At 40.2% G+C, this 22,660-nt stretch overlaps 4 protein-coding genes across 5 annotated transcripts; 1 reads left to right on the top strand and 3 right to left on the bottom strand.

Moving 5' to 3' along the window:
• Positions 1-118: 118 nt before the first annotated feature.
• On the bottom strand, positions 119-2,204 carry LOC127765911 (probable cytokinin riboside 5'-monophosphate phosphoribohydrolase LOGL6). The gene is made up of 4 exons (XM_052290881.1): positions 1,462-2,204; positions 1,274-1,402; positions 831-1,015; positions 119-731 (listed from the first exon to the last, which is right to left on the bottom strand). Exons 1-4 carry the CDS (start codon positions 1,762-1,764, stop codon positions 341-343), a joined length of 1,008 nt encoding a protein of 335 aa, XP_052146841.1. The 5' UTR covers positions 1,765-2,204; the 3' UTR covers positions 119-340.
• Positions 2,205-2,311: 107 nt separating this feature from the next.
• On the bottom strand, positions 2,312-5,381 carry LOC127765913 (inositol monophosphatase 3). Its single transcript, XM_052290882.1, has 10 exons — positions 5,207-5,381; positions 5,042-5,092; positions 4,725-4,912; positions 4,553-4,637; positions 4,322-4,376; positions 4,183-4,226; positions 3,110-3,178; positions 2,915-3,015; positions 2,770-2,826; positions 2,312-2,682 (listed from the first exon to the last, which is right to left on the bottom strand). The coding sequence occupies exons 1-10, from the start codon at positions 5,261-5,263 to the stop codon at positions 2,586-2,588; spliced, it is 804 nt and encodes a 267-aa protein (XP_052146842.1). The 5' UTR covers positions 5,264-5,381; the 3' UTR covers positions 2,312-2,585.
• A 1,342-nt stretch (positions 5,382-6,723) lies between these two features.
• Positions 6,724-13,626, bottom strand: LOC127766128 (uncharacterized). Of its 2 annotated transcripts, XM_052291192.1 has the most exons (15): positions 13,434-13,626; positions 13,234-13,326; positions 13,050-13,118; positions 12,563-12,652; positions 12,394-12,477; positions 11,953-12,117; positions 11,023-11,210; positions 10,770-10,842; positions 10,384-10,437; positions 9,927-10,184; positions 9,108-9,314; positions 8,809-8,912; positions 8,255-8,396; positions 7,966-8,100; positions 6,724-7,598 (listed from the first exon to the last, which is right to left on the bottom strand). In XM_052291192.1, the coding sequence occupies exons 1-15, from the start codon at positions 13,548-13,550 to the stop codon at positions 7,425-7,427; spliced, it is 1,953 nt and encodes a 650-aa protein (XP_052147152.1). In that variant the 5' UTR covers positions 13,551-13,626; the 3' UTR covers positions 6,724-7,424. The 2 variants fall into 2 exon arrangements, with proteins under 2 accessions (XP_052147152.1, XP_052147153.1); XM_052291193.1 differs by lacking the exon at positions 13,434-13,626 and having other exon boundaries at positions 6,728-7,598; positions 13,050-13,123.
• A 111-nt stretch (positions 13,627-13,737) lies between these two features.
• On the top strand, positions 13,738-21,982 carry LOC127766129 (lysine--tRNA ligase). The gene is made up of 17 exons (XM_052291194.1): positions 13,738-13,947; positions 14,049-14,124; positions 14,355-14,429; positions 14,525-14,690; positions 14,782-14,875; positions 15,726-15,811; positions 16,133-16,215; positions 18,031-18,111; positions 18,702-18,827; positions 18,912-19,194; positions 19,443-19,539; positions 19,645-19,801; positions 20,139-20,282; positions 20,364-20,432; positions 20,845-20,988; positions 21,087-21,157; positions 21,767-21,982. Exons 1-16 carry the CDS (start codon positions 13,859-13,861, stop codon positions 21,123-21,125), a joined length of 1,809 nt encoding a protein of 602 aa, XP_052147154.1. The 5' UTR covers positions 13,738-13,858; the 3' UTR covers positions 21,126-21,157; positions 21,767-21,982.
• The last annotated feature ends 678 nt before the right edge of the window (positions 21,983-22,660 follow it).

Below are 22,660 nucleotides of genomic sequence, written 5' to 3'. Positions count from 1 at the left end.
TTGTGTGTTGTGCCCTGTGAGATAACAAACACTTGTGTAGCAGGTTAAGGATTATATTGTAGAAAGTGCTGAGCAAGAGAAGAAATAAAACTTCTTGAGAACCAATATGAGATTTGAATTCACTGAGTAACTGAAACTTTGATTGCATCATCCTTGATGTTCATCAGATATTCAGACTGAAATTCAACTGTACAAGTTTATTTCAAGAACTCCCTCTGTTTTTTGTATTTGACGTTTGCTAATTCAATTTAAAATGGTAGGGGGTACTACAATGATCAACTAAACGGACTAAGTTTGCTCCAAGATTTCTTGAGAAAAACCTGAATCGTCAACTTGTGGCCTATGAAGTTGCCTGCTGCTTCAACTGTGGTGATATGCAGTAATTTCTTTCAGCAAGAGGTACATTGTAGAACTGTGCCAGGTACTCCAAAGCTTCATGATTCCCATTGCAAACCTTCCAAAGAGATGCTACTTCTCCCGGAGCAACGGTTCCCCACTCCTCGCAGTCATTCAGAAAGTCCAATAGTTTGGAGTAGTAAGAATCATAATTGAGGAGCAAGAATGGGACTGGAAGCGTGGAACCGATCCGCTCCAGTTGAATTAGCGCCATCATCTCGAAAAGCTCATCCAGCGTCCCTATCCCACCAGGTAATGCAATGATGGCAGTTCTATCGGTAGGGCAGTTCCGCACCGCGGCATCAACTAACCCATGCTTCCTTGCAGAGAAGAACCTGAAATCCAGGAAAATAGCCCAAATTGATTCCCATGCATGATGCATCGATGACACACACTCAAATCAATCTGAAGTTAAGCGACCGCGATCCAGCTACCTGCAGGTGAGATATGACTCTGATGGCAGGTAAGGATGAAAATTGGAGGTTGTCCATTCACCCGCCTCCTTGCCAATCTTGAAGCCACCGACCGGTTTGCCCGCCTCAAGAGCGCCTTGGGTGGCAGCATCCATGAAACCTGGACCGGCTCCGGACCATGTGGTGCAGTCCAGCAGCCTAGCTATCTGTTGTAATGTGATGAAAGTTCAGCATCACTTAGACATACAGATGGTCATAGCAATCGCGCAAAATCTAGTGCAGCGTGATGTTTATCTACCAGTTTGTTGACCAATTTACATTAGTGTGTTTCTGGCGAAAAGGCCGTGAAAATATGCATGAATAAGATAGATGTAACACAAGCTTAATGTGTGAGCTGAAAAGATTAGGGTGGTGTAACTTGCAAGAGACAGTAAAGGAAGAGGAACAGCTAGCAAAGTGCTTGCCTCCCTTGAGAGCTCGGCGGCATGGAGGTAATGGGGATGGGTGGGCGGCACCCTGGAGGAGCCGAGGTAGACGGCGCCACGGCCGAGGCGGCGCACGAGATCGAAGCACCTCGCTATCTCCTCCCTCACCTGCACGGGACCAACCAATCAATCAATCGCCAAACCAAGGAGAAAGAAAGGACGGTGACCTCATGGGGACTGCTCCTCTCCGTCTCCATGGCCGCCGCTGCCCCAGCCTCCTCATGCTCATGCTCTCCTAGCTGCTGCTGCTGCCGCGGAGAATTTGCGGCGGCGGCGGCGGCGGCCACGGCTCTCTCCCTGGGGGGCCGGGCTCCGCTGCTCCTACAGACGAGCCGCGGGGCCGCCGGCCATGGCGGATGCAGGGGCGAGAGGGAAGGAGAGCGGCCGTCGCTGGGCGTTAACGAGGAGCGCGCCAGCCCTAGCCCGGACACGAGTCCGGCTACCACCGAACTCGGCGCCGCAGCCGCCATGGCCCCTTGAAGAAACCGTACGCCTGATCCCCAACGCTGGCAACTTTGCCTCCCTTTGCTTGGCTGTTGGTACTGCCAACATCTAGTGAAAAGTGAGCAATTGTAACCAATGCTACAGAGCTACTAGCATCCATTGCCAGTTTGCCACACAGCTAAGCATCTTCCTCTTGCAACCGTCAACTGGATCCACTGCCACAGAGGTATACGATCCTTCATTCTTCCTAGTTGCAACCGAATTCCAATATTTCCCATCAAGAGTACTTAGTTAGCATCCTTCGTTCTTACAAGTTGCAACCAAATTCCATTATTTCCCAATTCCCATCAAGACTAGGATCAGTAGGATCATACTACTGTGCTACTTCCTCCATCCCAAAATATAAAAAACTGAACAAAATAAAACATTTCCTAATACTACGAATTTGGACATGCTACCTTGTTATAGCCAGGATTTTTTTGAAACACATTTGTTTATACACATGCCCCAGGTTATAACTGATAATATTATTTTGGAACATCTTCCACATAATGTGCATAGGAGACGAAATCATGGGGGAAATGCACATTGCACAATCCATCTGAACATTCGGTTCAAAATTCTGATTAAGCTACTTCGAATTTTCGATGCACTAGTTTCCGAAGTAACACCGGATAGTAGTGCCAAAAAAAAAAAGTTGCAAACAATACAATGCCATACTGCGTCCAAAACTTTTCCGCAACAGGCATGCTGTTTATGCAGAACCACTAGAAAGAAAATTTGCCCCAATAAAATTGGCAGGGCGATCTTATATTCTTATTCTACTTCATGTTGAGGAATATGTTGTTCAACTTGTATCTCCCAATTCTTTGATGAATTGATCCTTCAGATAGCTGTTTGATCCTGCCATTCTTTGTGCCATCAGATCAAACTCCCCACCACTCCTACAAGCCAGAATGGAACAAACAATTAATAATAGATACTCACGCTGCCTGATTCTACTATGACATTGACTAAACAGTGTAACTTACGGATCAAAAACAAAACCACCAGCTTCCCGAAGAATCAGAGCTCCAGCGGCCACATCCCTAGAGTGAAGAATTGACAATAAAATATGTTTAGATAGTTTATATTTTTCATAAGACACTGCATTTGTAGTAATTAAATTAATCATACCAGGGGCCACCAAATCCAATCTCATAACACAAATCAAGCCTACCACAGGCAACTCCACACATGTTCAAGGCCAACGAGCCACACATCCGTATAGATCTAATCTGAAATAATGAAAATATACCATTTTAGTGCACCGATCTGTTGAACTATAATTGTATGTCATGAAAATATTGGTGTATAACTTATAAGGCTTACCTTGAATAGTAACTTGTTGATTCTGTTTGTTGTATCATCCAGAGTGGCCTTATCTCTTTTGGTTCCAACCTGCTCAATTGGCACAAGGTTATTGATCAAATATTTTCACTAATATTATGATGTAAAACTTTTATATGAAAATGATTCAAGAAATAGAAACTAGAACTCTCATTTCCATTGTAAGTAAAATCAAGTTTCAGAATCAATGAAGTTTGTCACTGATGATTGATCAAGTACGAAAGAGGCTCACAAGAAACTAATTGCATCCAGTGTAGCATGTGTTATACATTCATATTGATATATCAATATGAATTGGACAGCCCCAGGAAAAAAAAGAATATCACACTCCAACAGGAAGCCCGAAATGGGCAACTTAGCCAATGTTTAAGAATCAATTAATATGTTACCATAAATATTTCAACTATTGTTTTAAGAGATAATGTGGTATTCCACAAAATCCAGTTGACATGATTAGATTAGTATTTAATCGATAAGGTTATGGTCATCTCAACCAACATAATTACTTGAGTGTGGAATATTGAATTAAATCAAGTTGGAATGGATCACAAATCCCAAAAACATTGAGTCACATGGAGTTAACTTTTGGTTAGATTGTGTCCAAACTCTTTAAAGTTCAGAAAATAATAATATTTTCAAGAATTTCTTTCGGGTCTGTATGCAGGTGTGGGGGTTCCAAATATCTAGATGAAATCTCCATGCTAGTTCAAAAGAGTGTATGCATGGTCATGTACATGCTGTCAGTATTTGCATCAGTAAAGAATAAGCTATACATCTGCTAGAAAAGTAGTTGTGAAATATCACCATTCAACAAGCAAAGTGCACGTTAACACGATCAAACATTGTTCGATGATGTTTTCTAGGAAAGACAGTAGCGGCCAAATCTTAAGCTATTCAGAAGACGGCTTATACTGATTAGTGAAATGAAGCAACAAAATAATTTAGAACAACATGGTTGAGATGAAATCCTATTGATTTTTCTACGCATATGCATCATCAATACAAATTAAATTTCTTTACATGTAATAAAATTGACTCTTGATGGTATCACTTACCTCTGTTACCAGAAGAGCCTTCACCAGCTCGTTTTGAGATGAAGCTGCTCAGCAGAGAAGGAAACTGTCTAAGTTCAATATGTTGCTTCTATTGAATGTCAACACATCAGGACCCAATTAACCAAAATATAGCACTTACTTTTGATTGGAGAACCATTGAGGAAGGCACCTTTTCCACGAACAGCTGTGAAAAGCTAAATGAAAAGGTAACATGAAATTAGACTACAAAACTAAGTCGGCATATGAACAATAAGAATATAAATCCTATAGAGACAAATAAGCTGTGATTTTTACATATTGGTACATAGAAGGAAATAGCCTATGTCCTTTAATCCAATTGCGATGTAAATGCTTCACATGTCACTTTTACCTCATTCATGATGGGGTTGTACACAACTCCAACAGTAGGAATTTTCCCGACGGTGAGACCGATCGAGACGCAAACAAAAGGGAAGCTGCAATGTGATTGACATACCCAATGTTCATTAAAAAAAAAGAAAGAAGGTGGTATAATGGGGATAGAAACAGAAGCTAATAATTACCCATGGACGAAATTGGTGGTGCCATCGAGGGGGTCGACGATCCAGGTCGGGTCGTCGGTGAGGTCCGCGGTGGCGCCGAGCGCCGCGGACGTCTCCTCGCCGATGAACTTGTGGTCCGGGTAGTGCTTCCGGAGGTGGTTGAAGATGAGGTCCTCGCAGGCCTTGTCCGTCTCCGTCACCAAATCCACCTGCAGTTGCAATGCAGCCACGGTCACCAAGAAACCCCAAATTCCAATCCAGGGCAAACCAAACTCCATCAGCTATGGGGAAAAGGAATGCGATGAGATCGGTGGAACCGTGGAAGAAGGAAGAGAGACCTGGCCCTTGTGCTCCACGTTCTTGGTCTGGTAGAAGCCCTTGCGGATGATCTGCGGAGAAGCACCAGGAAATCAAGAACGGACAAGGAAAAAGAAAAACACGAGGAATCGTGCACAGGGAGGAGGGGGCAAGGGAGGAATCGAGTGGTTCAGGAGAGGGCATACCTCGCCGGCGTTCTTGGCGGCGTCCACCGCGACGGCGAGGAACTGCTCCTCCGCCATACGCGCTCACTCCCAATCTATCCCCCGCCGCGGCGATTAGAGAGAGGAAATTGGTTGGTCCTTCGCCAACGCTCCACCTTTCGGTTGTGTAGAGAAGAAAATTGAGCTTGGGGTATTTCTGGAAGAGAAAGCTCTTTCCAGCCTATTTTTCAGTTCTCTTGGAATCAAAATCTGGAAAGGAATAGACGATTATGCCCTCATCATAGTTCCAACAAAAACCGATAAAATTTGAACAAAATCTTATCTAAAGTTTTAGTTTGATTTTTTTACTTGACCGATAAACCAAACGGTTTATGTTTTCAATCCAGTGTAATCCAGACCGAATTTCATCAAAATTATAAATATTGTTCCCCGCTTCCTCTCTCTCTTGCCACCTTCCCATTGTCACGACTGGCCTCATCGGTTGGCTCCTTGGACTGTAGCATGAGATGATAGAAAAGCTTACGCTAATAAGCATCAGCCTGGTTGTGCTGATATGCAACAGCATATGCCAACCGATGGTGGCCCACACCTTTTTCAATGAGTCTCTATTCCGTGCCTACACCGATAACTTAGAAGTTCCTTGCTTGTATTGATGTGTGCACTAATCCATTCTTGTTGCATCGTCGGTTTAGCGTAGTCTCATTGCTTGCCCATATAGGGCATGAAGCCAAGGTTGAAAGAGTCGCAATTAAGAAAGCTCTACTGCAGGCAGTGGCAACAGACGATGAAGGATATAATGGCATCTATTCCTTTCTGGATTTTCATTAAATAATAGAAAATAGCAGTCGCATGATAAAAACAAGTTATACGCCCATGATTGATGTGAACTAGGTGGTGTCTCGAGTTAAAAACATAAATTCTTTTGCATTTGAAATATCGGTGATAGAGCTGGTGATGATGACAATGTCGAGAATAAGAGTGGTCAATTTATGCTGAGTTCGTTTATCAGTGTTCCCAACCCATCTCCCTCATTTTCCGCACGCATGCTTTTCAAACTGTTAAATGATGTGTTTTTTTGCAAAACAAAATTTCTATATGAAAGTTGCTTAAAGAAAATCATATTGATCCATTTTTTTTAAAAAAGCTAATACTTAAATTAATTACGCGTTAATGGACTGCTCCGTTTTCCGTGCGGAGGACATGTGTTCCCAACTATACGAAACGAACACAACATTAGTGATGTGTAGACTACGATAGCATATATGGGTAATTTTAGTCATGTGTAGGCTCGAGACTCACCATCATCGTTTATCTTAAATTTTATCTTAAGTTAGAGATTTTTGGTACACCAAAGAAAGTTTTTATTTTGGTACTGAACCGGTAATTCCTGGAGTTCACCATCTAAAACATTTCTGGAAACTAAAACTGCCAAAAAGAAAGAAAAAAGAAAAGGAGAAAAGGTTTGGCGCTGCGCTTTATTTCACGGATTGTGCTTTGCATAGGTATCTTCTTGCGAATCTTCCCTCAAAGCAGGAATCCTTCTACACACCTGACACTAGGCATATTCTCTTGTTCCTTCAGTACTCCCTCCATTCCATGATGTTACTTTACCAGTTTAACTTTAGAATGGGCATCGCATGCGGTTCTCTTCTACTTGCTCCATCGATAAATCATCGCTTTTCTCAAGACATCCACAATGGTATGGATATGGCACAAACTAAATCTATGCTGAAGAGATGCCATTTGGTATTTTGGGCGACATTGTGAAAATAAGCAAGATGGATGAGATACAGATTAATTATCATGCGAAGTTCAGTACAGTCAACCTCCTATCCTATTATTACTATTTTTGTGGACCCAAGTTTCAAAACTCCATGCAAAAAACTATGGTAGATTTGCACATGGATGAATAAAATTAGTCTTCTATCATTGTACATCAGCTGAAAGAACGGACATATAAAAACACATAACTGAGGTTTCATTTCCATAAGCCACAGAAGAAGAGACCAGAACAGGGCCAGTCAAGACGAAATTGATCCACTCCTGAGCTAATTATCTGTTCAGTCTCACAGCGATCTGTTTCCAATCTATAAAAGTCGAATGACAGTATCTCCATTGGCCATACTGCACCAGTTTGAAGTGCACGATGTTCCTATCACAAGCATCGTTTGGATATATCTCTTCACTATCTTTGCGATAAGCACGGGCTATCACGGTTAAGGGTTAACACCCCAAGTCATCAGCTCTGGTATTCTGATGCACTCAAGTACTCCCCGTTCTCCTCAAAGTACTCAACCAAGCGTTTCAAGAATTTGTCGTTGCTTACGGTCTCTACATCGCACACTAGGCAGCACTGCCTTCTGGCTCGTGTTACAGCAACATTCATTCGTCTATGATCACTTAAGAATCCGACCTGAAATTTGCAAATAGATAAGGTTTCCTTAGTATCCAGGTAATATAATTGTGAATTCTTATTTCAGTAGTTCAATCAGACAGTCCTTTTATTTTAAAAATGATATTTCGTCCTTATGTCAATAATGAGATATTTTGCATGGCATGCACATATATCTACAGATCGTTCACATCATATCGATACTGATTCGCTCTATTCTATTAAACATTTTTCTAAAATAAGTTGAAGTCTCCCCAGATGCTAATTTGATGGATCAACTGTGCAGCAGCATTCAAATCCTCATCCATGTATAATATTCATGTTTGTAAAGCTGAATATTTTACATAGGATATCCACTCACCAAGGAGGATCATGGAAGGGAGCTTACCTCTTTCTTTGAGTTGGATCTGACCATTGAAATGATGATGGCTTCTTTCTCCCTACCCTGGAACCCATCAACTGTCGATATCTCCAAGTCCTTCAGTTTAGTATCTTTGTTTCTCATCATCTTCAGACAGGTTACCTACGGGATTACACCATTCAATGAGTCAGTCCTATAAACTTCAACATCATGAAGGAGCCAACCCATAAGTCCTATAAACGTTTATTTTGTTTTGTTTTATTAAGCTCATCACTGTATATTGATTTGATAATATTCAGAGCATATAGGAGCAAACCTGTGCAGCATAAGGTGTAATTATTCCAATATCAGATGCACGGACACCACTCTCAACAAGCAGCTTGGCATGAGCAATGGATACTGCAGCCTCACCCTCATTCATAGTGCTCTCCTCATCTTTTACTTCTTCCATGTCACACCTAAATGATTACTTGAGACTGTTAGAAGTGTATCTAACAAACATTGATGTTGGTCATCACATCATTTCTTTTAAAAAAACAGATATCTTTTATTCATCAGTCAAATGATGGCTACAAATTTGAAGTATTACTTCTGCCCAATTATTGTCTTCAAGTATGAGATAACCCTTTGAAGTGAATTCGGTAGTCCTATCTTTTATAGAGGAAGCCAACACTCTTTTATAGAGGAAGCCAACACTATTGAGTGAGGGAAATATAGAGGAAGCCGACACTCTTTTATAGAGGAAGCCAACACTATTGAGTGAGGGAAAGAAAGCAACGAGGGAAGCAAAATTGCCAAGGTTCAAGTTCAACCCATAAATGACTAAAAGAATGAACACATTGAATAGGCCAAGCATTGGAGAATACTAACCCAGTAGTGTCAATTAGTATGATAGTCGGCTCTGTGGAAGAAGATCTTTTCACTTCTTCAATGTCATAGAGCATATGATCAGCAACACTAGAATGAGCTTTGATCTAAGTACAAGAAACAAAGAAATAACAACATGAGAAAAGTTATGAGCTTTGATCTAAGTACAAGAAACAAAGAAATAACAACATGAGGAAAGTTATGGACTAAAGAGAGAGGCTGAAAACAAGTTACTAATAGGTGGCTAGTGAAAACAAGTTACTAATAGGTGGCTAGTGTAAAAACACCAATGGGAAGTGCACCTTGTTATTATAAAGTTCTTTAGATGACCAATTCATTATGAGCTCATGCATTCTGTACTGGATAGTGAGCATGGATGTAATTTGATCTCCATAAGCTTCAGTAAGGCGTTCAAAGAGTGTCTTTCCCATCCCCTTCTTCTCAGCCTCAGCACTTTGGATAGTCGGAGGAAGTTGAAGATGGTCTCCAGCAAGCACACATCTTGGACCCTGCATACAAAAACAAAAGAACTGAGGAGCCCTATGACAGATCTCAATAAGTACAGTATGATGACCATTTAACCGACGCGCTGTGCATGCTGAATCATGACAAACACAAGCAATCAAATAGGTGATGAAATTGTTCACTGGCATAATCAGAGAAGCCAACTTGTGGAGTGTGAAGGAGCCCCACAGGGGTCATGAGAACTTGTTAGAGTTTACATACATCCATACAAGATTGATAGAATGAATTCAAGTACGTGTAACCACCTATTGAAATTAAGGTTAGCTATCTTCCAAGGAAATCATTTAGTTTTCCCAACTTCTCTCATAATCCTTCCTTTTGCTCTAAAATGGACACCTAATGCAGCATCTCGTTCTCATTATACAGCACTTTTAAAATTGAACCCGTGTGATCATGCTCAACTGCTGGCTTGGTTAAGACATATTTTAAGCTTAAAGTTAAAGGTGGGAGTTTGTGAAACAGTACATGCTATCTTTATTGTGCTACTCAAAAAAGCATAAATAATACGAGAACCTTTGATGACTGTTTACAGCAATCATCATTCTCAAAACATGCAGCAACATGAAAAAAAAAACTAGTCATAAGTTAGTATTAACCTTCAATAAGGCTATCCAACATGCCATCTCAAGTGCCTGAGCAGCTTCATCAATAATGACCAAATCAAATGTAATACCATCTAGCTTTTTGGAAGATGCACCAGTCAAAGTCGACAGTACAACATCTGCATTTTTTATCACATCAGCAACAGCAAGCTGTTGTCGTTTTCTCTCTTCTTTGGCAAGGGTTCTGAGCTCTTTCCTGATGTCCCTTTTTGTATTCTTATCCTTAGCTTTCAGCAATTTGCTATTAAGCACCTAAAAGATGAAAAGAGAACAAATCAAGAAACATTTAACTACAATGGAAAACATTATTGAAATTGCAGTTTCATTACTATCATCTAAACATGACAGCTTCTAATTAGATGGTTCCTGAAATGCCAAAATAATATGCCATGTAAAGCAGGGTCTTGCCATTTAATAATAGGAACCTAAGAATTATGTAGTAAATTATTACCTTCATTTCTTTGCGAATATCTCCTGCTAAGCTGCTGTTATCTGCTCGCAATACCTGGTTCATTAGAAATAGTAAGCAGATTAAGTACAGTTAAGTTATGTGAATGCATGAATGGATCATAGATAATACAGGTGGAACTGTAATTCATAAGAAAATCTATCCCATTTTAACTTGGGCATAAAGAGAATGTCATGCAGATGTTACAGATGTCACATAAGGCGTAGGCGGGTACACTTTAACAAGGTATTTGAATAAATATAACAGTTGAAAATTGAAAGAGACAAAGCAACTCTGATGAAATAATTATGGAACATAACCTTCATGAATATTTATCCTAATAATCCTCAGTAGAGGAGAAAAGGTGAAGCACTCAGAGTAAGCTATACCTGTGCGTCAAGAGCACTGTCCAACACTTGGGGTAGTAATCGAGCAGGATGGCCTAACCTCACCAATTTGGTTCTAGAAAAATGTCAATAACAACATGTCACATTAACCAATATCACATCTTTTATTTTGACAGGATAGGGAGAATTTTCTCAGTTATTATTGGTTGAATGAGGTAAATGGTCAACATTACCAAGATAGATGGGGGAATAGAAAGTTCGAGTTAAAAAGGTATTTCAAAATTTTGTTAGCAACCTATATCGGGAGAGTCGCTCAACAATGTTATCCACGGCGATGTTAGAAGCAGCACAAGCAAGAATCTTTGATCCACGTTTCACCTCCTGCAATATTATCTCAATGATAGTTGTTGTCTTCCCAGTGCCAGGAGGTCCATGAAGCAAGAAAACATCCCTTGACCTGAGGGCCTTCGAGATAGCATCTTTCTGCAGAACAAAGATATGGGCCCCACAAAAAGGAAATTTATTTCATTTGAATACATATTGAAACTGGTATTTGAAGGCGATACAAAAAAGAACATAACAAGTAGATATACATGGTAAAGACAAAAGGCATCAATTGTAATTTTTTTATTTTTATTAAACAATCAATTTCTAGCAAAGAAAATAAAAAATGTGGAGGCCAAACACCAGTGCCAGCATAATTAGCTGTGGAGTTCACCGAAGCAAAAGCAACACCATTAACAGAAGTATTGCAAATATATGCTACTACTCAGGATGAGGTCTTCCAAAGCCAGTATTAGCAGGTGCAAGAATTATATGTAATCGATGACGGTGTTGACACATTTGGTTGTAAGTTGTAATGCCAAAAGTGATGGAATGTCCACAGTCTGAAACTGCAGGTGCTGGTGTTAGCGTTATTTGCCTAGTTCCATATGTTCTTTTATTTTCTTAAAATCATGAGTGTCTGCCATTCAATAAATTTCAGATCTTCCTCTGGTACTTAATAAGTTAAAAATACAAATTCTACTGATACTTGAAATAGTATCAGCAGAACAAAGTGATTGCACTGGAAAATTCTATTGTAGATCATACTGTTCTGATAAATTTCTCCAGGCCCCAAGTACTTATGGCTTCTCTTCTCCTTATTTAGATAAGAACTTAACTGAAACATAATTATGCAACAAGCCAAAAAAAAGCAGTTGAAAAAAATAAATCAAATTGTAACCTGTGACTCATCCAAATTCTTGTTAAATGGACTGAACTTCGCAACATCCTTGGAACTCATAGGTGGGTTTTCTCCAAACAAAACAGGAATAAGGTTTGCTGAAGGGCCTGTTTGAATGCCCTTACTAAGTTGAACTAGTGCATCCTTCATCCTGCGGTATGTCACCTAGAAGAGCATTAAGATGCAAAATTTAGGGTCCAATGAATTGTAAGGCAATGCTGGAGGACAAGGGGCAATAATGAAGATATATAGAAATACATACATGGAGATAAAAAAAAAGCAAAGAGGAATTATGATACAATTATACTATTATGGTTACTTGGAGGCTATAAAATTTCTAATCAGAAAGTTGTAAGAGAGAGCATGGAAAATATAGTAGAGAAGAAAACAGTAATGGAATGTCATTTGCAAATAGTAATGAAAACAGCATGGAAAATATACCTCATTTGCAAGCTTTTCAAGGCGGAGAGGGCTATTTAATCCATCTTCAGGAATGTCATCAAAGGCAACAGTAATGGAAGAATCCTGTTTGTTCAAATTACAGTCATCTCTCCTAATTCAGAAGCAAAGACTTTAAATAGTCAATAGCCCTTAGATGATAGTTAGGTACCTTCAAGCGATAAACTACACCTTGCCCAAGAGCAGCAGATCCAGCATCTGCCTTATTTGGCTTCAGAGCAACCACATCGTGTGTTCCAAACTAGAGAAGAAAAACATAAGTGGGCATTAGCAATGGTGAAGTAAAATACAAATTTCTTTGAATCAGTGTCCGGTAAATTAAGAAACATGCATGAGCTTTTCATGTATCAACTCCTGCCAATCTCAACAAAATCAATAATACACGTGATGCAATTCATAATGAACTTTACAAACGAATCTAATATTTCACTGAAACTATCAGTTAACAACAACATTACTTGTTCACAATTACTAAACAAATGGCAGAAATACTGCAAGTGTGAGTTTCGACGGCAATACCTGAAGCGACAATTGTTCTGAAACAAACCGCTCTCACATACCACAAATAAATTCCTAACCAGAATTTTATCACAGCGAGCAATAACAACAATACGACAGGAGGGCAAAGGTAACCTCACCTTGTGAGGTGGAAGCACGTCGCCCTTGTTGGGTTGTAACTCCAGGAGCGTCTTCCCCATCAGCCCCGTCTACTCTACGCACCAAGCAGGTCCAACAAGGCCAGAACAAGATTAGCACCACGCCTCGATGACACATTGGCACCGATGGGCAAGCAAGCAAGCAGCAAAATGGAAGCAAATCAACCTGGGCGTCGGTGCACTTGAGGTTGGCCATGACGCAACCCCTCCTCTCGAGGGTCTTCGAGCTCGTCGCCGACTCCGCCGATATCTCCGCCGCCTGCGCAACCACACCACAGACGCGTCACCACCCACCACCACCACCATCCGTTCCACCTTCCGAACCAAACAGCGAAAGAAAAGCGATGGGGGATCGGAGTACGGAACCTTCTCCAGGTCTATGAGAGGCGCCATGGACGAGACGAACTCCTGCAGCGACACCATCCTCCCCGTCCCGCTCTTCCCGGAGCTCCCGCCGCCGCCGCCGCCACTCCGCCCCGCCATGGCCGCTCTCCTCCTCTCACTCGTCTCGTCCACGGCGTAATCGCCTTGCGATTCGCCCAAGCAAAGCGCATTTCATGGGCCAGGCCCGCGTAGTCTAATCTAGGCCCATTTTAAAGCAGGTTTCGTGGGCCTAGTCCATGTGAGAAAGTGAGAATCCAGGGCTTTTTATTCCGTGACGTCGCGGCGGCGGCGGCGGCAGCGTCGCCTAACCCTAGCTAAACCCCCCTTCTCCCTTGCGCCTCCGCTTCGCGAGCCTCATCTCCTCGATCTCTTTCGATTCAGTGGAAAACCTAGGAGACCGGCGCGGCATGGCGGAGTCGGGCTCGTCGGGCCTGGAGGAGAAGCTGGCGGGTCTCTCCGCGGGCGGCGGCGAGGAGCCGCAGCAGCTCTCGAAGAAGTGCGCTTTCTCATCGCGCACGCAGCCGGCATTTCTTCTTATTGTTTTTTTTTCCTCCGTAGTGTGGCTTTTGTTTAATATGAGTTTTGTGGCGGGTGCAGTGCCAAGAAGAGGGAGGAGAAAAGGAAGAAGCAGGAGGAGGAGCGCCGGTTGAAGGAGGAAGAGAAGAAGAAGAAGGTGAAGCAGTTTGAACTTCTTAACCTTTGCCGATTTTTTTCCAGTGTTGTTTTTATGGAGCGAGTTTTGGATGCGTTCATTTGTAGATGATGCCAATGTGACAAGCAACACTCTTTGCTCTTGTTAGATACGGATATACCTCTGCAGCTAGGGTGTGAGAGAGAGTTTTCCATATCATGATTGCTAAGCTCTAAATATATATACACCCTTTTTTAAAAAAAATTTTGTAGGCCGCTGCAACAGCAGCTGCTAGTGGAGAGCCCCCGAAGGAATCTGCCGCCGACGATGAGGAAATGGATCCCACTGTATGTGATATTGATGCCCCTTTGGTGCTGCTGTGCTATTTGTTGTATTGAATTCTTTTGTTTAGGAAAATTCAGACATGTGTTTCTTGCTGCAGCAATATTATGAGAATCGCCTCAAGGCACTTGATTCACTCAAGGCCACGGGTGTAAACCCCTATCCCCATAAGTTCCTGGCTAATATTACCGTAGCCGATTATATTGAGAAATACAAGAGCATGAATGTTGGGGATAAGCTTGTTGACGTCACCGAGTGCCTAGCAGGTATTTTTCGTTCTCTTTGACTAGATATGATAGTGTAGTTGATTAGAGATACATTTGGGTGGGATTTGTATTTATTATTTTTTTATTAAAGGGAGGATCATGACCAAGAGAGCGCAATCTTCCAAGCTCTTATTTTATGATCTTTATGGTGGTGGTGAGAAAGTTCAAGTTTTTGCTGATGCCAGGTAAAACTTTGTCTGTTCAACTGTATTGCTTACCTTTTATGCCATTTAGCTGGTTTGTTCCCAGACACTTTCAGCATTTCACTAAAATCTCACTATGTGCAGATATGCCTGACTAAAATGCATCCTTTGGTTAATTTTCATATCAGTTAAATCTATTTTTTAATGTTGGTGAATTTCATAAAGTTTGTATCAGTTAAATATATTTTTCAACATTGGTGAATTTCATAAAGTTTATTGCCAAAGAATTCTCACTGCAACTTTATAAACATATGCTAGGCCATGGATTATGATGAATGTCATAGATTTAGAGCAAGGTTTCTGTAGCTTATTATCTTCCTGCAAATGTGTCAATAGTACGCCGGGTGCTACTCATGCTTGGCATAGCTGGCTACTTATGTGTGGTCTGTATTGGCAATAATCACATTATGCACAAAACCCCCCTTCTTTTACATAGTTGGGTTTTCTTCTTGTTTTGTACATGTTAATGCTTAGAATTTTTCTTCTTGTTATTTTTGCATGCTTTCCCAACTTGGATAATATGCTTCATGATTATGCACATAACAGTATGTATGCTTGTACATAGTAAAAGTGTAAAATACACGAGGTTGCATACAATCCATATCTCATAAAGTCTGGGGGCTTGCTGACTTGCAATTTTCTATTAGTTATAATGTTTAAACAAACAAAAAGGTGCATTCTTTTTTGTTATTTTGACTAACTGTTCTGTGGCTATCGTTGTTATCTAGTGGCTATCATTTCGCTCATGTTTAAGTACTACGCCGGTTACTGCCTACTATTGTCAGTCTCATAAAAAGTAAACTAATGATTTAACTGATTTTACCTGATATAGGACCTCAGAGTTGGAAGATAATGAATTCATTAAGTTTCACTCTACTCTGAAACGAGGTGATATTGTTGGTGTATGTGGTTATCCAGGTTTGTAAGCATCTATTCAAGTTCATTTTGAAATTATTACATAGTCAGATGTTCCAACATCAAAATTAAGTAGGTACTTATATTCTTTCAGTTGGAATGCCAATAGGACATTTTGAGTACATGGATCCTTATCTGATTGAGTTTGTAATTTTATTTAATAAATAACTTAAAACTTTATATGTAGCTTATGCCCATACTTGATTGTACAGTTTGTTTGTTTTAAAACAATTAGGAGTATAAATAGTTTGATGGTTACTGGAAATTCTTATATTGTTTTACTGTGTCTGATAATGACGACTTCTCAATTTTGATGAATACCAGGAAAGAGCAAGAGAGGGGAGCTCAGTATATTCCCAAAGAAAATTGTTGTGCTCTCCCCATGCCTTCATATGATGCCTCGACAGGTGAGAATCAGATTTTTTTAGGAAGAGATGTTTCCAGATGATATACCTAATATCTCAGAGCAATTTACTTCATATTAATCTGAACTATTATATTTAAATCTGTACATACTAACATAGAGACCATAAAATAACTAGAGTTAAGTCTGATTTACCCCCATCCCCCCTCTCTCTCTCTAACTATAAAACCGGACATTTGACACCCCTAAAATTTTGGAACCGTACGAATTACCTTCCTAAACATAATCTAGGTGGTTTTGTCCTATGTGGCAGACAGGTGGCAATAATCTGACCTTGTGGCAACCCAGTCAGCAAAACAATCAATTGTTTTTAGGAAAAAATATGTTAGCCCACATTGTCATCCACCTAGTTGTCTTCTTCCGCCCATTCTCCCATTTCTCACATTAGGCATGGGCTGCAAACTGCCAGATCCTTTGCCTCGTTAGTCTCAGTGCTCCTTGCTTCGGAGGAAGTCCATGGACAAGCGCCTCAAAGCAGTGCTCCGGCCTGCTTGAGACGGCCGAGCTTGAGTGCTCGACGGGACATAGCAGCGCTGGCACCGCCTCGCCTCCATCAGTGCGCCCGTGCAACAGTTCGTGGTGGTTGTGGGGAGCATATGTTTGCCCCTGCCGGAGTATGCCACCATGGCAGCTGCACAGCAGCAGGTGCAGCTAGCCGCCACTGCCAGGGAGCTGAAGCACCAGCAAGGACGGAGACACTCTGGCTCCGAAGGCCGCGGAGCGGGGACGCCGGCGACGGCAGCTTGTCCTCCCCGGCCGTCTCATGGTCGTCACAGACCACCTCCGCTTCATTACATGTGCGAATGAGAGAGCAGCTTTGATTTCTTGGAGTTTTTTTTTTAAAAGAGTGATTTTTCAGAACTATCTAGCTTGATTACATGTACGTATGACAACAACCGTCTTGTGGATCTTGAGGGCTGCAGGTGAGCTAGTGCTTACACAGGCTTGAGTAGAGATTGGAACAGAAAGGTTAGAGGAAGAAGTGCATGCCACTGATTGCTGGGTCCCATGGAGAGGGAGAAGCATGTTGCTGATGATGCACCTCCTCCCTCATATTGGACTGTCATGTGTGATAGCTTTAGATCGAAACCACCTAAAAAAGAGCCCCAGGGGGGTTAAGTATCCGGATTGAATAGTTTAGGGGTGTCCAATATCTGGTTTCGTAGTTAAGGGGGGTAAGTCGTACTTCTGTGATAGTTGAGGGGGTAAATCGGACTTGACCCAAATAATTATGACTGAAACTAAAGACATTTTGCGTAGCGATGCCTTCTCTTTTTCTGGGTGTCACATACACACATTAGCAGCACAAGAAAGCACAACAGCCATTATTCTGGTTTGCAGACCCCAGACAGGTCATTTGATTAAACCCACAAATGCACCTCATATTTGCCTAGCTTCTTTTCTCAAGTGCAATGCAATACAGACACTCACTCACACCTGTTTATGCATTTGTTACGTGCTACGCATTCTAGGACTAGTAGAGGCATAGATAAATGCATAATTTGTCCATCACCTCATGGAGTATGGGCGTGTCCTGCACTTGCATGTGTGTAGTATATAGTGAGCCATGCTTGCTTGACTTGATGATGCTAGGATTGAACGTTGGCATTTTGCATGCACGATTGAACTGCAAAACACCCAACTGCTGAGTCCAGCATACCAAGCTTCTGAGATATCAAAATATTTCGTGTACACCCAACCATTGACCCTTTGCTTTCCTTCCAAGTTCTTATGCTAATTATATTTGTTGAAATGTAGTCTACATGATCATTTACATGTATTGTATACATCTTTACAGAAGAGTGAGGGAAGTGCTGTTCCCACTCCATGGGCTCCAGGAATGGGTAGGAACATCGAAAAGTATGTTTTGAGGGACCAGGTTTGTTCATTCTCCGTATAATTATTGATTGACCTCTCTTGTCTATGTAAATGCTAATTACTGTGAGTTCTTTGTCAGCAAGTAAATACATTGTCGGTAGTGTGATTAATCATAATTAACAAATATCTAGGCGGGTTTTAAGGTTCTGGATGTGCGTATGTAATCCGCTTTGTTGTATGCACAACAAAATCATTTAAATTTAGATTGAGGCAGCTATGCAATTTAGTGCAAAGTTAGATTCAGGTGGATGAACTAATCATGGGATCAGATTCTATCTGAACAAGTGGATAGGTGGTGCATGTCTAGTCCACTAAAAGAGATTTGCAATGTTCTTAAAATTAGTGAACTCATTTGCTGACATGAATGCCATATTTGGCATGCTAATAGAAATCTGTCCAATTTTATTGACTATCTCATGCATTCATTCTATTTAAAAATCTGCATTTCTAATTTACATGAGCAAATCATAAATTTGGTGCAGGTTGCTTTAAGTAGCTTGATCACTCAGTGACTATCAATTATATATCTGTCTTGTTGCCTTTGGTGCTTAGTAGCGATTTGATTATCAATTGTTTGTCTTGTGATATCAGGAAACTCGATATCGTCAACGATATCTTGATCTCATGGTAAACCATGAAGTGAGGCATATTTTCAAGACAAGATCAAAAGTTGTCTCTTTTATTCGGAAATTTCTTGATGGTCTTGACTTTTTAGAGGTGGGCCTGTGCAATCTATTCTGTTATTCTTCTTTTGTATATTCTTCCAGTCCTTCGAATCTGAATATTCTATGTCTTTTCTAGGTGGAGACTCCAATGATGAACATGATTGCAGGTGGAGCAGCTGCAAGGCCTTTTGTCACACATCATAATGAGTTAAACATGAGGCTTTATATGCGTATTGCTCCTGAGCTCTATCTGAAGGAATTGGTTGTTGGGGGGCTGGATCGTGTTTATGAAATTGGGAAGCAGTTCAGGAATGAAGGAATTGACCTGACGCACAATCCTGAATTCACAACATGTGAATTTTATATGGCATATGCAGATTACAATGACTTGATGGAGCTTACTGAAACCATGTTATCTGGTGATTATCTCTTGATGTCTCTGAAACATCTTTGTTTTTCTTTTTATTTTAGGAAGTAATAGTATCTTCATGTCAATTTTGTATGCAACTGCAAAATGACCTAAATGCATTTTCCTTGTTCCGTAGGCAATTCATGATTTGCTATTGTTCTGTCATATCATTTTTTTGCCGTCCTATCTTGTTTTTACTGAAATCAACATGAAGCAGCCTGTTCATTTTATCTAATGATCTGATTTTATGGTTGACAGGTATGGTTAAGGAGTTGACAGGTGGCTACAAGATTAAATATCATGCTAACGGAGTTGAGAAACCACCAATAGAGATTGATTTCACACCTCCCTTCAGGTAGAGACATTGGGATGTATTTGGATTACATGTATTGCTCTATATGCACTTTTAACTGGTAATGTTCAGTTGCTACAATGTTACTTTGCCTTTACCTTGCTGCAGAAAGATAGACATGATTAAAGATTTAGAGGCTATGGCTAAACTCAATATACCTAAAGATCTCTCAAGTGATGAAGCAAACAAGTATTTGATAGATGCCTGTGCCAAATATGATGTCAAATGCCCACCTCCCCAGACTACAACACGGTTGCTTGATAAGGTTGTTTCTTTACCCACTACACATTCTTTTTACACTGTATTTTGATATGATTTTCGTTAGGTGATTTTGCTATCTTATAATATCTTATTTACATATATGATAAGCTAGCCACTTTGATATGAAGAAGAATGTCCGGTGTAATCCTTTTTGTTGCTTCCATAATGTACAGTACATTTCTGAACATTTTCACATTAGCTCACAAACAAATAAAAGATCTGGGGTATATTGCAAAATCCAACCTGAAGCTATTTGCTTAAATTTTAATATACCTTTTGCTTTTGTTTCCCTTTTGGTATTCCTTAGCCAAATTAATAAGGTATATGCTCTGCTCTAACAGCTAGTTGGCCATTTCTTGGAGGAGACATGTGTGAATCCCACGTTTATTATCAACCATCCAGAGATAATGAGTCCATTGGCAAAGTGGCATAGGTCTCGACCTGGATTGACTGAGAGGTTTGAGCTCTTTGTTAACAAGCATGAGGTATATACTAAGTCTTCATTGATACTTTCATACTTGTCCTCCTTTCTGTTTCCTTACAGTGTTATGAAATCCATTTTTTAGGTGTGCAATGCATATACAGAGTTAAATGATCCTGTTGTTCAGAGGCAACGGTTTGAGGAACAACTAAAGGTACTTGTTAGATTTTGTGAACATTTGCAAATCGTATATTTTTCTTTGGTACCAGCCTGCTCCCAAGCTTCGAGTTATTTTTGGTATTTTGGAACATCTAAATAGCTTTGCATAGTATATAATTGTTGGAAACCAACCTACTCCCATATGTGGTATATTTTGGTCCATCATTTTAACCAGCGTACTCATTATGCTTGGGAGTTTTGGATCCATCATATATATACACACACTTGTGTTTGCATTGTTAAAAGTAGTGGTAAGTCATTGGAAGGGTGGGATATGAAGTGTCAAACAGACAAACAGAGTATGGACCCTTACACCAGTGGCAGATTTATTGTTGCATGGTGTTTCCCTAGCTTCCTATGTGGCTTGCTGAAAAACTGTACATGTTCTTATGTATATTATCTGCCAGGATCGTCAATCTGGTGATGATGAAGCTATGGCATTGGATGAAACATTCTGCACAGCCCTTGAGTATGGCCTACCACCGACTGGTGGTTGGGGATTGGGAATTGATCGCCTTACAATGTTGCTGACTGATTCTCAGAATATCAAGGTCTAATTATTTCTTCATTTGTACTTTTGTTCCTGGCATTTTTTATTTGGTCTTTATTCAGTTGAGGTATTTAAAATGCTCTTTTGATGCAAATTCAGGAAGTTCTTCTATTCCCGGCTATGAAGCCTCAAGATTAGATATGTCCACAAAGCAGGAACCTGTCAGAAGGGTACGTCCATATACTTCTATATCACAAAGTAATTCTTTATGTTTTTTGCCCTTTTAAGCATTTATGAATTTTCATATTGTACATGTTCTCTAAAATGTTAAATATCCAGGACAAAATAATAAAAACCATGCACTTTTTTAGGGCTAGTAGCAATGTAGCATTATGTGTATAACAGAACTTTGTAAAGCTCAGGGTTTCATGCGCTTATTCAATCAGCACTGATTCAATTGTGTCGAACTATGGTCATAAATGAATGAAATGTGCCTCCCTATTTTCAACATACCATTATGTCAATGTTTGGTTGGGGGTTGTGTCGAACTATGGTCATAAATGAATGAAATGTGCCTCACTATTTCAACATACCATTATGTCAATGTTTGGTTGGGAGAAACTATATTTGCATTGGACATGATTTAGGATGCAAGTTTGTCTATTGAATGGTATGTGAAACATTTCACAGTATCTCGTTCCAAAAGAACAAGTACTGTAAATTTTTTTTGTCATGCATCTGTAGATTTTGGAAGGAAAAGACTGGAATATCCCTCAACTGTAGAATTTTGCCCGCCCTTTGTCAAATACCATTGTGCTAACTGTACTTCTATGCTGCAGATTAAAGCAGACTGAATGCTGACTGAAAGGATTTCAATTGGCCCTCGAGATGGAGGATTTGAAGGAAACTTGTAATTTTGTTTTAATTGTGCATGTGAGGTTTCCATGTCCTATTGTACTTTATTTTTGGAGAACATTGGTGGTCAGTTAAGCAAACAGTTAATCTCGCTGCAAAGATATCAAGCGTAACTTATAAGATGACTTAAGTTTGTGCAATTTCTGTGGCCTTACTTGAAAATGATAGCGCGTTATTTGCGGTCTTGAATTTTGATTGATTTTGGAATGGGTGGAGCTGGAAAGATGATGCTACGTTGTTGGAATTTTGACGCACAATTCCCTGTTCAGTAAATTAATGTTTATTTCTGCAAAACCAATTGATTTGGTTGGAGAACATTGGTTGGCCGACTGAAGAATGTCGAACGTCTGCTCCGGTCAGGGAATGTGCAAATTAATCGATGTGATGCTGATAGCAGCGACCTGTAGTATTGCAGCCTCTCATCTTTTTCTTATGCTCTTTTTCTTATGCTTATCAGCTAAACTTTGAATTTTTAATCTTAAATTTGGAGTTGATTTTGAGGTTGTTTTTATCGAAGTTTATTTTTTAAGCCTTTGCTTTTAGACATTATGAACACATATATAAAAGTTTTATTAATATATATATATATATATTATTACAAATATGTTGTTTGGCTTATTTCCCAAATAAGTGGAACGTTTGGGGCTGTTGATCTTGCCAGCTTCTCACGTAGTACACTACAACATATCACGCGCCAATAAAAGGCTTATTAAGGAGAATGAGAAATCATATTGGATAAAAGACCCCTTTTTAAAAGATTCGTGTATTTATTCAATATAGATGTATCCATGAGTCGTTGGGTTCATTACTGTAAGATA

This window comes from Oryza glaberrima, chromosome 3 (assembly GCF_000147395.1).
Source record: "Oryza glaberrima chromosome 3, OglaRS2, whole genome shotgun sequence".
NCBI lineage: Eukaryota > Viridiplantae > Streptophyta > Magnoliopsida > Poales > Poaceae > Oryza > Oryza glaberrima.
The sequence above is the reverse complement of the archived record's forward strand: the minus strand, read 5'-3'. Positions and strand labels throughout refer to the sequence as shown.